General features: G+C 43.9%; 1 protein-coding gene across 5 annotated transcripts in view; it reads left to right on the top strand.

Annotated features, from left to right (window-relative positions):
- Window positions 1-862: 862 nt before the first annotated feature.
- dip2ba (disco-interacting protein 2 homolog Ba) overlaps window positions 863-14,713 on the top strand; it is a 44,906-nt gene continuing 31,055 nt past the window's right edge. For 4 of the 5 annotated variants that reach the window (XM_047581879.1, XM_047581860.1, XM_047581869.1 and 1 more), the window contains exon 1: window positions 1,940-2,253. In XM_047581879.1, coding sequence (XP_047437835.1) covers window positions 2,169-2,253 — 85 coding nt within the window. In that variant the 5' untranslated portion in view covers window positions 1,940-2,168. The other variant, XM_047581852.1, reaches the window with a different exon arrangement.

Raw genomic sequence — 14,713 nt, 5'->3', positions numbered from 1 at the left:
GTACGTTTTTTAAAATCCTGTGTAAACTAAAACATTAATTCAGGAAACAATTATCAGACTAATTGAGCCTGTCGTTGCGTCTTTGCAGTCAACATAAACTCAACCCGGCTATACTAACCTTAGATTTGTTGGGTGTGTTTGTTTGTATAAGCGCTTGTGTAAGCTTAGATTTACTTAGACGAGTACAATGAATCAAACAATCCCACACGAGCCACTTGTAATATATACAATATATCCTGGCACATTCCCCGCCTCTGTTTTCTGCTAGCTCGGAGTGTACAGGTGAGACACCCGAACGCATTCATCTCAGTATTTAATACATTTTAACTTGACAGCCGCTCATTTAAAGAGGCTCATCCCACCAAAGCACAGAATAGAAAGACAGGAGGTCTGTTCTGCCTGCAGCCTGCAGCCACCAGGCTTTTTTTTTTTATCCCAATTGTTTTTATTCCTAATACTGCTTATTTATTTCAACTTATTTATGTATTCTTATGTATAATGTGCTGAATGGACTGCTTGTTGTTTTTTGACACCCTCTCAAAATAATGTCCCATTTTTCAGAAAACACAAAAAACTAAACCAAATGTTAAATATATGATATTTATTATTAGTTTCACTCAAAAAGGTGTCTGTCAATCATGTAACATAGGAGAAATAAATTACTTTGAGTGATTGATGATTTTTTAACATGACTTATTTTAAACCTTCAACTCTGTCAACAATAAAGCATAACCTGTGAACTAACCAAATGCAGAGGAGGCATTTGCATCTCCTGACTTCGATGACGCTCGACCGGCATGACGCGTTTCATTGACTGGAGGTCCTGGAACTTTCCCTCCTTGACTGGCAGAGCACACGGAAACATTCTCATCCAGGCTATCGGCTCCTTTGGCACCTGTGCCCTCGGTGGCAGTGCTTGCCAGCCCTCCGAGAAGGACGGCCTGAAATGGACCTCGCTGTTAAACTGCAGAGCCTGCAGGTCATGCATAGTTGGATCTCCAGCTTTTTTAACCTGGTCTGATGCTAATGGAGAAAGATCTCGTCATGCTTGGGTGCCTTCAGACGGTAAGGCGATGGGTTGATTCTTGCAGTCTGGAGTTTACTACAGGGGTAGAATCATATGATCTGATGTCAGGTTTAACTGTTCAAGTAAGAAACATTTTCTTCTTGCTGGTCCTTCCCAATCATGGAGGTGTTGATTTGAAAATGTAGTGTGCATTTACTGTATGTACAAATTCTGTTGTCCACTTTCATGTCAGCAATGAATAAATAAATAAATAAACATGGATGTAGACAAATTTTACCAGAGGTGGCCAGTATCACGAGGAGATGATTTAGGCAAAAAACTTAAGCCTTTATTTTAGGAAGATGATGTTTTATTGTGATGATGATGTGAAGTACTGCTTCTGTAAGACTGCAGCAAAATCATTCTAAAACAAAATAGAATAGAAAGTCCTTTATTGTTATTATAAATTGTATAACAATACATGTGTATAACAATTGGAGAGCTTCTCCTTATCAGTGCAAACGCAAAATATATACAAAATAGTGCAAATGTACCATTTACAGAGAATTGGAAATATAAAATTTTAATATAAAAACAAGTGTTTTTACCGGTATTGCACATTTTGTGCATATTGCATGAAAAAAAATGTGTTAAACAGAATAAACATCAGCGTTATTGAATCATTAATTAATTAATTCGTATTAATAAAGTATTTTGAATCTTAAAAACTCGCTTTGTCTGATGTTGGACGTGTTGCTGGTGAAATTGTGTGCTCCCTCTGCCCCGGTGATGTGAGGGAGGGAGGGAGGGAGGGTTCAAGTTAAGAATGTGTGTTTGTTTTCGTCCACTAGAGGGAGCAGCGGCAGCGGCTCAGACGCGATGAATCAACTCACGTTCGGGTCACGTGACAGCTGCTCGTCGCCGTCGGTGAGTTTTTCCCATTATGGCGGAAGGGCCAGCCGTGCGGATGGACTGTCTCTCCCACTCCGAGGCTTGTTTTGTGTCTTGAGGGAGGGGTTGTTCTTTTTTAGTTTTTTTTTTTTTTAATTTTACCATTATTATTTTATTTTATTTTGTCATTTTTGTTTTTTTTTTTACACATCCCACAGCCACAGCCTGGTTCATTCTCAACCAGACTACACTCGTGTTTATCGGCGAAGTCATGGCAGACCGCGGCGTGGATTTGTCCGCCCTGCCAAAAGAGGTTAGAGACCAGTTGGCGGAGTTGGATCTGGAGCTGTCTGAAGGTAAAAGGAGGGGAGGGGACTCATGAGGTGGTGCTGGTGGAGGGATGCTCGAGCATATATATTTATATATATATATATATGTATATATGTATATTTTTTTGAAGCCAGCTATGTGTGTGTCCGGGCTGTCTGTGTTAGCCGGTGTCGATTATACCAGTAGTTTTAATTCTCCCACGTTTCTTTGATAATGCCTTGAACGAGAAAGGCTCAGTCTGTGCTAAACCAGGATGTGTGCTCAGGAGCTAGCAATGCATGACAAGCACCGTAGCACCGGAGAAAGAGAAAGGCTTTTTTTTTTTCTTCTTCGTCTTCTCCTCTTTGTCCCGGCTCATTTTAAACCTAGCGTTCATTTAAAGGTGTGTTTTCTTTGTCTTGTCTCCTCTGTAACGTGTGTGTTTGAAAGTCAAAGCCGGGCTGACAGTCTGGAGGGTGGTGGTGGTGGTGGTGGGTGGTGGTGGGGGAGATGGCCTCAGGCGAGGTCTGGCCATCATGGCTTGACCCCTTCCTCTTTCCTCCTCTCTCTCATCTGTACTTCTACGTGTGTTTGATTGAACGCCTTCCACCTTCCTCTAACATTGGCGTCAGTCTCCAGGTTTCAGGTTGTAAAATACATATTTTTTTTTTTTCCATTGCTGTAAAACTGTGAGTCACTGTGAGTGGTGTTGAAATCTAATGACCAGGCCTATAGTCATCATCCGCTCTGCTGTCACATCAAGATACAATCTGTCAGGAATGAGTACCAGTGATTATATTGTGACCTCTATTGACATTCACTTTATGCAGTCATAACAATCCAGATCGGCTCAAGACACTTTACAGAACCCAGAGCCTGACAACGACAACAACAACAACAAAATAAAATCCCCTTCTTGAGCGTCTCCTATGAATGGACCGATCTGCTTGAAGCTAGCGGGTTCCCTTCTATGAGCTTAATGAAGAAAAGGTGGACACCATTATACACCTGCCATTTCTGGAGTTAAAGGTTCGCCTACCTGTGCTCCTCATGGCTTGGTCCACTAACCCCCCCCCCCACAATCTTACTGTCAACTAACCCTATTGGCTCTTTTGTCAGGTGTAGGCAGGTGTGTGTGTGATGGTTTTATTCTACCATTCATTCATGAAAAGCCTAGTCCTAATCAACCCCTCCCCCCAGAGCAGCTGTTATCCCCGCTACACCACCGATAACACACACCGTCACACATCTCTGACAGTTCCCCCTGCTACATGGCACCTTTAAGGCCGCATGCATACAGCCGAATCCAGCCAGTGACAATGTATTTTAAGCTCTCATTTCAGCTGTCCTTCCACAGCCATTGTACACTTACGCCATATATATGCTTGCACGTACACTCGCTGGCCACTTTATTAGCTAATACTGGCTACCGGCTCGGACACCTTCTTTTGTCTTCGGAAGCTGCGCGATCGCATCGCTTAGTTGCTGCGGATTCATCAGCTGGACGTCTGTGATGAGAATCTCCCGTTCCAATGCATCCCACATGTGATATTGGATTGAGATCTAGTGGCTGTGGTGGGCATTTGAGTACAGCGAACTCATCGTTATGTCCGGTTTGAGACGTTGTCCTGCTGGAAATGGCCAGGAGATGGGTGCGCTGTGGTCATAAAGGGATGCATACGGCCGGCAACAGTACGCGGATAGATTGCGGCATTGAAACCAAAGTCGTTTAATACTATGGAGCAAAATGCGTGTCGAGAATGTCTCCCCCACAACATTACACCACCACCACCGATTTGAATCACACATACAAGGCAGGGTGCATTTACGTTGTAGAAGAAGAAATTCTGACCCTACCACCTGAGTGGCGGACCATTTTTCAGTCTTCTGTTGTCAGATTTTGGTGAGCGAATTGTAGCCCCAGTTTTCTGTTCTTAGTCTTGTTGTTGTCGCCCGTCCTCTTCAAGGTTAGACCTGTTGTGTGTTCACAGATCCCTCGGATTTAACAACTTGATAGTTGAGTTAGTATTTTCTTTCCAGAGAGTGTGGGGCGTTCAGTAAAGATACTTCTTATCTTATCTCATTCCATTATTTAAGCCTTAAAAGGGACACTCTCTCTATAAAACGACTCATTATGTTATTGGACAGTTGAATGATTTGACCCAGTGTAATAAAAATACAATAACGCCTTCAATAGTCTATTACTTTTAGAGCTGAGAACGATGTTACTACTATTCGTCTATTTGCAGGTGGTGTTTGAAAAGATGACTGACCTCTTTTGTTAATGTATTTAGTGGGGTGGCCTGACCTACTAAACCTTGAATGGTTTAGCCTGTTAATCACAAACAGGATATACCTACATTAGATCATAGGAGACTAGTTTACACTGTGTAAACTACTCCTTAAGTATCTCAGGGCGCGTTTTGGGCAGTGTTACAAAGCGAAGATCAGATGTGTTTTGGTGTAAATAAATCTATTGTTTATTTATTATTTTATAGTGCTTATTCTAATATTTTCAGATTTGCACTAATTAAGCCAGGAGCTACTGCCCAAATTTTCATTATGTCCTCACATAATGACATTAAATTGTCCATGATCTGTACAACAGTGTACAGCACTATACACCTGGGTGTTATTTTTTCTTACACTGATGCAAGTTATTAACAGATTGTTAATCCATGTTATAATGTGTTTGGCCGTGTCTTTTCATAATGAAACTACAAAGAGTTTGTGCACTTTTTTGGACTCGTGAAACTTGCTTGTGGTGATTCTTTCCGGTGTAAGACATGCCACCTTTATTTTTGGTTTGCCTCGAATTGTGACGGAGCTGTGAACAGGAACTGGTTTTAAGACTAGTGTCTTGCTGTTGCGTTTAAGAGCTTGTGACAAACATGAGACCAGAGGAAGCTGCTGAATTCACATTATACTGTTGTTTATGTTTGTTCTTTGCCAATCTTCAGCGCTTGGTTGTCTGACCACACGGCTTGTTAATGCATCACTTTGTAGGCTGCAGCTCTAAGGAAATGAACGTGGTGGAAAAAGGTGGATTGAATATTGTCCCGCAGATTTTGAGTTTCTTCCATGTGATGGGCTGCATGCCTCCTGTCACTACCTTATATGCCGTCTTTCTTCTTGAGTTCACAACAAGCCGTCGTCTGAACCAAGTGGAAATGCCTGTCCCTGCGTTGCTCGGATAAGGACGCGGGCCTGCCAAATGGTCTCTTAAAAAACAACTCAGTTCTGCTAGCCCCCTGTGACCACAGGGACACAATGAGGACCATTCAGCTGGTCTGAGCCGCCGTGGCCAGGAGCTCCGCTGCCATTTAGGCCATTCAAATGAACCCAGTCTTTGTGCGTGCGTGTCGGAATGAGCTGCCTCCGTACGAAGAGAAGGGAGGGCCCGGTGATTGGTCATACTCGTGAATATGACATGCGCCGTGTGCCGCAGCGCCAGGGGATGAGGGGTCATGTCTGGTTCTTCTTCTCCGTAACCAGTCTACCTGGCTGACATCATGCACCATCTGCTAGGTGTGTTGGGAACAAACTGAAAAGTTGCTGACACAAGCGGAGTTCTGCACGACTGAGTTTTTCATCAGTGTGTCAGCACCTAGTGGTTTCAGGCCAAGGTGCTATTTATAAATCATAATAGGACTTAAAATGATTGGCATTTCCTGCCAGTTTGCTCCTACCGTCTTCTTATTCTTATTTATTATGTGTGTGGAGCTACTGTCTGTTTGCTTCTCCGATCAGTGTGTGGAGGCTGAGCGTCCCGATGACTGCCAGTGGCTTCTTTTCTAGGTCAATCATTCAAATGCAGCAGCAGTAGGCTGTGTTCATTTGTGTATAAAGGGAGAGGGTGCTCAGCAGAGGATGACGACTCTAATATGGACCGCGTTAGCCGTCCATTTTTCTGACCCCAGTCATCATCGTCGGCGTGTAGGACGGAGCCTGACGGATCCTCGAGGATGACTCTCTGTTCTGTGAAAACATCTCACGCAGCTGGATTATTTGTGAACGTTTTGCAGTATAAACGGTTTATTTTTGGCAGACAGAAGTCTTATTTTGAGTCAGATTACCGACATGTGATAGACACTTCCTCAAACTTGTCAAGTGCATGTCCCACGCTTGCGTTATTGAGGTGGACCAAAAAGGGGAATTGGGCCTCGTAGAAGGTTAAGATGTACTTTTACCCTGGTAAAATAAAAAGTCACACTTTTTCACTGTTGTGGGAGTCTTTCTGTATTTCATATATTTACCAATGTTGGCACGAACAGCTGGGGAAAATGATGTAAAAGTGGTTTTGTTATTATTGTCGCAGCGTTACCTCATTACATGGTAACATTTACATTTAGTCACAAGGCTATTATATGGTAGTTTTACAGTTATTGTGCGGTCATCTGTCTAGAGAAACATGAAACAAGGGCAGAGAGGGAGGCAGTAATGATATGCAACAAATGTCCCCAGCTGAAGTAACCGGGAACATGTAATTACAGGTCACTGGACTACTTTGCGCAACTCTATTTACAGTAACGCACGAGGAATTTCAAAAAAGTGAAACCCATGTTTATCCAGGTTTCGAGTATTTTTTTTAACGTAACGCAACGCTATAATTTTCCAAAAATGTGTGTTCTTAGAGCTCATTCGCAGATTGTCTGTGGCATATCTTGGCCGAACTTCAGTTATTTTTTTTATTCAGACGTAGCAGCTGTGAACTATAATGCACCAGCATGAGCACTTTAAAACAATGTGATTATAAGGAGGAGTGGTAAACATTAAACATGATTTATCGCGCAGCCTTGCTTGCAGGACATCTTTGGAACATTTCTCCACTTTTTTTCTCTCCACTCGCTCATTAAAATCATATTTGAGCGGCCCACAGAGTTTAGATGGATGGTGCAGTGTTTTGTTGAAACTGTTGGGTTTATGCAAAGCACCCAATAGGTCGAAATGCAAAAAAGCACGAATTGCCTTCTTTGTAGCCTCGGGGCCAGGGCCGGCAGATGGCCGGGAACTTTTGGCAAAAGTTTCGCTATGCTATGTATACAGTATGTTTGCGCATGCACATTCGACATAATACCGTTTCTGTGAATAGTTAATGATGGCTGTCGTCCCCTTTCCCTCCTCCGGGCCTGTAGTAGGCTGAATTATTCACATGCTCTCATTAAATACCAGGACACCCTCACACAGGGGCGTGGGTGTGTGTGTGTGTTGGCGTGTGTGGCGGGTGAGCGTGACTCCTTAAGTTCCCCAGGTGCAAGTTGAGGCATGCAATAAAAGGAAAACAACCTGATTTCGTTGAATTTGTGCCAGGAGCTATACTGACATCCCACTCAGCATTTGCATGTATCTGGTGTGCAAAGCTGACTTTTTACAGTGGAAGATGCTTAACTTGTTGAGTGAGCACACGTGTGATTTCAGGTAGCTCGAGTTAGTGTGGTCTCTCTATCAGTTTCAACATTAAAAAGGTCCGATATGCACAGAATCATGCAAGAAATTAGATGCCGTTACTGCTGTGTGATGCAAACGAAACCCAAAAGACAGTCTCTGTCCACGTTGTAAGGGTCATGTCGAGCGAGTGCCAAAACCCACTGCCAGGGCTCAGGTGTGGAAGTCTAAGAGGACACATAAAAGCCGTGGAAAGGTTGTATAGTGTGTGCAGAGTGCCATTAAGCACAGTGGTTGAAGCACCTGTGTCTGAAAGCTGCTCGTCAGAAGCAGAACAGGACGGCATGTGACTGAAGGTTCACATTAAATTGGCGTCCGCTCATTGATCGACTTGTTTATGTATCTCCAGTAAAAGTAAGTAGTACTTAGAAACAGGACGTGTTTATAAACCCCTGACTTGTCATAGAACTGTGAGTCACTTCAGTAAGGTGTGTCTTCTTCTCCAGGGCACATCCATCCACCGCAAAGTGAGAGAACCAGTTTCGGCCTCTGAGTTTGAAGGCGTGACGCAAACTGTGACTAATGATGAGAGGATATTGAATGGGGATTTTGTTTTACGGTATCAGACCCTTTCTCTGTCTGCACAACGCCCACCTTAAACCTGGTATCGCTTGTAAACAGAGCTCTTCCACCTTCGTTCACCACACGATCAACCTGTCGTCTCACCTGGTCTGAGGGCGACAGTCTGTCCTCTACGTGCATTCGTGCCCTGCAGTCAAGTAGTCATTTACGCTGAGGGGGTGACACACCACACGGTGTTGACTGATCTGTCAAAATGTTAGGTACACTAGTGATTCAACCGTTTGATCATCAGGATGTAGCTTGTGGTGCTGTTAAACTAGGCCGAATTAAAAGTGTTGTTTAGTCTAGACATCTGACTAACAAAATAATCAAAATATGCGTCAGTACAACACAATACAGTTCAATTACGCTACAAACCACAGCATCTGAAATAAAAACAGAGTTCAATCAACATCTCTCTCAGTTATTTTAAACCGACGTTTCTCAACTCCACACCTGATTCAAATGAATGGCTCCTTATCGGGCCACTGCGGAGCCTGATGACGAGCTGATCATTTGAATCAGGTGTGGTGGAGGAGGGAAACATCGAAGACGTGCAGGGCAGTGGGTCCAGAGCGCCGGAATTGAGAAGCACCGGTTTAAACTAATGTTAAATAATGACTTCATTAAGCTGAGATTTAGTGAAGGCGTATTATATCAGAATGTATTCATTTTCACTAGTGTACCTAATGAACCAGCAATAAGTGTGTGTCTCAGTGGTTAAACATCGGGTGTAATCATGTTGTGTTGTTGTCAGTATAGGAGTCGATGCGGAGCCCCTCCAATCTATTGCTAGTATATACCCACTACCCTGGGCGCCACGTGACTGTGCTAATGCTCAAGAATGCTCTTGTGAATATAAATAGACCTGGCTGGCAAGACAAATTCGCTTTCATGCCCGAGGAGGAGAAAACAAGCATCTCTTTGACACAAAGGCTCCACCATTATTGCAGTGGAGGCCACCCTCTCCAAAGTCCTACGGAGTCAGTTCTAATTGTGTGTACGCGTCTTCCTCGCAGAGGCTAATGTTCCTGGTCAGTAGGCAGCGGCGGCAGCGGCAGCAGCCAGTGGTAAAACACATCCACCGCAGACTAAACTGGCTGCTACATATGGGTCAGTGTTACGCCCATGGGTTGTGTGTGAAATACCTCAGCCTGTTTGGAACTGCCCTTCTTGGGTCAGTCGGCCTGCCGTCTGACCCCATGAGAAAGTTGTTATATGCGTGCTAATTGTTAAAGCGGCGGACCAGTGGTTTAAAATTTTTTTCTTCGCATGTTAGCATGAGTTTAGCCGTGAGCACCTCATAGGTTGTCGGTGCAAGCATTTTGGCACCTGACCTGCACACAACACATGTCAAAGCTTCCTTGAACGCGTCATGAAAAACCAGTCAGTTTTCTACAGTTGTTTTGCTCGTGTCATTAGATATCAGTCTGCTCTAAAGGGTAATGACGACTTTGCGCGTGTTATTATTTTGTGGCGTTTTTGTTTTAAACTACATTTAACCTGTACTCAGCAAGATGCACGACACAGTGCATTCACTGATGTCATCTTGCAGGTTATGTAGCGGGCTAGCCACATAGCTTCTCAGAAATAGTTATGTGGTTGAAAAGAGTACGTGGTTCACCATATGGGAGGGTCACTTCTGATATTTGAAGGGGGCGATAGTCGAGATGGGTCATGGTAGGTCACGGTGTTTAAATGGTTTTCTTTTACTTCACGGGCAGGTTTTGTGTGTAGACTAACGTTATTAACGTAATGTGGCGTTTGGTCGCACATTAATGTCAAACTGCACAACGGGATGAAGCGTGACCACAGCTCTGCCTCGGCGGTAAATTCTGTTATTGTCTTCCTCTCTTTGATGGTCATTGACTCTTCAGCTGATCAATTAAAGCTGACCGTTACCACCTCCGATGCGGGTGTGAGGAACACAAGGTATTTTCTCAGCTGCTGGTCAGTTTCTATATCTGAAACCACAGTCCTGCGTCACGGGAAGTGCTCATGGGAAACCAGAGATCAGGGTTAAAGCGGCCCCCGCTGTTAATGTACAATGAAAGCCTCCAAAAGGTCAGCTGCGTTCTGTGAGTCACTCATTTGGCTATTTCATTTGTTCCTTTTATTTAATTCTTTTTTTCTTTTTTCTTGTGGACTCGTGCTTTGCACTTGAACCGTCTCCTTCCTAATTCTTGTGCGGTGCCAGAGGGTTATCTGAAATCCTCCGTGAGTAGAAGTCCTCAGGAAACCCCTTCAACTAGCTGATGCATATCTCCCTTCTTGGCCCCTCAGAGCACATTGTGCTGGAGCTTGGCTTGTAGTCATGGACCCCTTTAATTCAAATCTCCAGAGAAAGAGCTGAAACAAAGGCCTCGAAAACACATAGAGTGGGTGTGGCTTCAGCTTCTTAATCCCTGACTGTCAGTAGCGCTGGTCTTTGTGCAGAGGACGAGTGCTGTATTGCATGTCTTGAATAGAAGCATTGCGTTATTTTTTTCATTTTGACGCTCGCAAGATTCGACGACATTTGTGGCAACGCTGTCATTTCCTGTAGATGAGCTAAAACTGGTTGTTTTTCCACTGACCGTGGTCTGTGTTGCGAAGATCTAACTATTATTGGACTATATATATATATATATATATATAATCTTGGTGTATAAAGGGGAAGATATTGCACAAGTGACTGCAAGTAGTGTCAGTGTACACACACCAATCAGTCATAACATTATGCACCATTAGACACCAAGATGAAATCCTGCAAGTTCTCATCAGGGGCCTCAATGGAATCTGACTTCCCATAGATGCTGGATTGGATTGACATTAGGGTGAATCTGGAAGCCTGCAATTTTTTTTGGTGGGGTACATTACTCTGCCCTCGGCTAGATCTAAAGTTTTGGAGATGCTCTGACCCAGTCATCTAGCCATCACAGTTTAACCCTGGATATTCACCCAAATCCTTATATCCCACCCAGAGGCAGGTGCCATGATAATAGGATAACCATAATGTTATGGCTGATCGGTATTCTTCCACACCTTTTGTTTTTTATCAGTAGGAGGGCCTCGCTGTAAAGTAGCCTTGTGTCATGTGTTATATACTCCCACAGACAGTGACGAGACCCTGATGACAGTTGTCTGGATGAAACCAAAATCTCTTTGGCTGCGATTGCGATGAAACAGTCACTGGAGTTTAAGATGCATCTTAAGAATATCCAATAAAACTTCTCACTGTGACTCAGGCCGCGTGTGTAAACATCCTGAGACACACGAGGTAGATGTTAGACGCTTTTGCCAGATGTTTGTCATCACGTACGCACGTCATGTCTGGCTTTAGGTCCACGCTAATGCACATGTTCAGTTGTTGTGGCCATTTTGTAAAGTCAGACATGCTAACATGCCAAAAATCTCTATTATATACATGACCTCCCCCAGACACTTAAAGCAGCTTGAAGTCATTTTTGGCTACATCAGTTTCTTTAATAGGCTTCAGATGCAACGATTCAGCCACAGTATTATGACCAGTGACAGGAGAAGTAAATAACATTGACCATCTTGTGAAAATTCAAAGTTGTGCTTTGAATACAGCAACAATGGTTTAGGAACAACTCAATCAACATAAACAACAGCACAAGGTGTTAAGCTGGCCTCCAAATTCACTAGATCCCAAACTGATCAAGCGTCTGTGGGATGCACTGGAACGAGACTGGTCCACGGAGGCCCCTCCCTTCAACCCATAGGGCCCAGACGACCGCCACTGATAACATCCTGTTGCCAGACGCCACAGGAAACCCTCAGAAGGCCCATGTCCATTCTCTGATCAGTCAAAACTGTTTGGAGGCACGAGGGAGACCTACACACTATTAGGCAGGTGGTCATAATGTTATGCCCGATCCATGTAGGTGTCCACACAGTCTGTTTTCGACAGCTGAGCTCCGGCGGCATCATTAATTTGTATCAGAGTAAAACGAGCTTCGGTTGCTGTTCTTTCCCTCAGACACGACAAAGCCTCCACAGCCACTCCCCTCCGACGTCAACTCCTCCGCTCTGCACGAAGTGAAATGTTTCGACTGATTTGTTTGTTTATGTCAGAGCTTGACGGGCGTTTATACAACCTGGATCTCACCGCAGTGCATTTCACTTTTTACGCGCCCCTCTAGTGTTTCACCTTGTATGAGTGTCTCCGCGGGTTCAGAGCCGTCACTGTCGGAGCGGCAATAGATCCCCGTCTCGATGACAGGCTGTTTAATGAGCAGTGGGTGGTATGAGGTCAGGACCATGAGCTGTCCAGGGCCTGGAACGTAGGCAATAAGGTCTGTGGTTTTCAGTGTCAGCTGAACACTCAACACCCAGAATCTAAGTGTTTCTCAAAGGCCACTCATGCCTTGTTATGAGCTTATCGTATTGATTTAATGAGTCAGCTGCCTGGTTAACATTCCTCCTTCTACATCAATGTCCTCCTTTAACCTCTGAGCAACTACGCACAGTCAAGGACCATCATCTGTGCGTACGTCATGAAGAAGGAGAGAGCTGTATATTGCTTAGCTCAGTTTATGGCACGTGTTTCATCTCCTGCTGAATATGTGCCCCCATCTGTCGGGGGAAACAGATGACACCTCGGCTGATGTACAGGGCTCAGCGAGCGTCAGGTCAGCTCCGTCCCACCCTTCTGACCCCAGTGTGTCTTAACTACAGCATTACTGCAGTGAAACCCGATTCCTCTCGTTCACTCTCGCCGGTCAGTGCGCCGTGGTTACCCAGCAATGCTGAGGCACCGGTCTGTCATGCAGCTTGCAGCTTGCTTCTGTCTAAATACGCTTTGACAATGTTTTGCCTTTTTTAAATAGTGTGCTGAATTAGGTCAGGTCAGTTTATAATCCTGCAAATGTTTTAACCTCTCGCTGTAGGAGATTACTAATAGCATTAGAGGACACGTATTTGGTTTTAGTTTTGAAGAGATATGTATGGTACGGAAATAAATTGCGCCTTGAAGTATACGTACGGCTTTTTATCAATTTAAAAGATAATTTTGTCAAGAAAAGTCTGTTTTTCTGTCTATGTATTGACGTATCTAGTTACTCACTGGCTCTGCGTAACCTGTGGAGACAGAAGATTATGACAACTTCACTCAGTTTTTCCAGTAACTGTCCAATACTTTAACAGGTCGACATCAAACCGTGACTTTCTTGACACGCAACAATATATTTAAAACTGACCGACATGACGTATGTAATTCTCACGCAATTTAAACAGGATCAAGAATATTATTAATCTTCCTGCATATCGTCATTACCAAAATAAAATCACTTTGTGTTCCGCCAGAAGTGACAAGACTTCCTCTCGCTGTAGCACATAGAGGGTCCTCGACAATGCTCATGTCACAGAAAACACACATACACTATATTTGTCATTATTATCCTGCAAAAATGTTATCTCTCCAGCGCGGTCTCGTAATCTGCACGTGTTGTGCCGACTCCTAACAACTTTAGTTCAGTTGTTAGCAGATCATAGTCACAGCAGCACTACAAAAATGTGCTGGTGTCATTTTGTGTTGTGTTTTGTCTGTTGCGCTAAAGTGACCGTGATAACCCAAAGTGCCTGATGTGAGAAATGGTCAGATTGCTGTGATAGCGCTGATTTATTCCCGCTAAGTAATAATCTAGTTGTCTGTTAGCCGTAGGTGACAGATAATCCCTGCTGCAGAGAACACAGTTCATGGCAGGTTAATAAAATAATCTGACAAGATATCTATCTGGGATTTGGCCTCTTGCCCCGTGTGATCTCATTCATCTGCGCAGCTAATGTCAGAGACTGTTGGCTAAAAGCCTGTTGCGCTTGTATTGTGCTTTAGGGCGGCCTGACACGGGGACACACAACAGTAACTTGTTCTGCTTACTCACACACGACCGCCCCATGGACGTCTGACGCTGCTCTGCCGCAACTTTCTCTTATCATGCAGGAAATGACATGTGAATTTATCTAAACCACAGCTCATCGCTGTCGAGGTTGCACAACTCGCTATGTTGAAGTGTATTTAACAAAACTTTGTTAAGTGTCAGCGCAGAGTAAACATTAGTCTGGGACCAGTACAGTGGGGATTATCTTCTTCACCGAGGCTTTTTCATGTAGATGCAAAGGTGAAAACAGTTTTGCAACGGCGCCCCTGTCTTAAACCTCCCCTGTACTCACCCTGCTGGCTCAACAGTGCTGCGTCTGTCTGTGTGAAATGCACAATGTAATATAAGTGATGGAGGAAGTCGAGCAATAGTCCCTGTGCACTCCAGCCAAATGCAAATGCTTTTAAAGCTCGGACGACGCATTAGTTTGATTTCTTTGGCAGAATGCTGACTGTCAAATAAGAAGGATTGTTTCTTACACTTTATACGAGGTCTGATCTTATTTTATTTTTTCATCTAAGCAGGGACAATTGAACTGAAGCGTTTTTATCCCATAAAGGAAGACGATTCCCTGCTTTATTCGTGGTAGGGTTGAATATACACTCTTTTCTTGGGTGTT

Source organism: Mugil cephalus, chromosome 1 (genome assembly GCF_022458985.1).
Source record: "Mugil cephalus isolate CIBA_MC_2020 chromosome 1, CIBA_Mcephalus_1.1, whole genome shotgun sequence".
NCBI lineage: Eukaryota > Metazoa > Chordata > Actinopteri > Mugiliformes > Mugilidae > Mugil > Mugil cephalus.
This window is presented reverse-complemented; position numbering and strand designations above follow the sequence as displayed.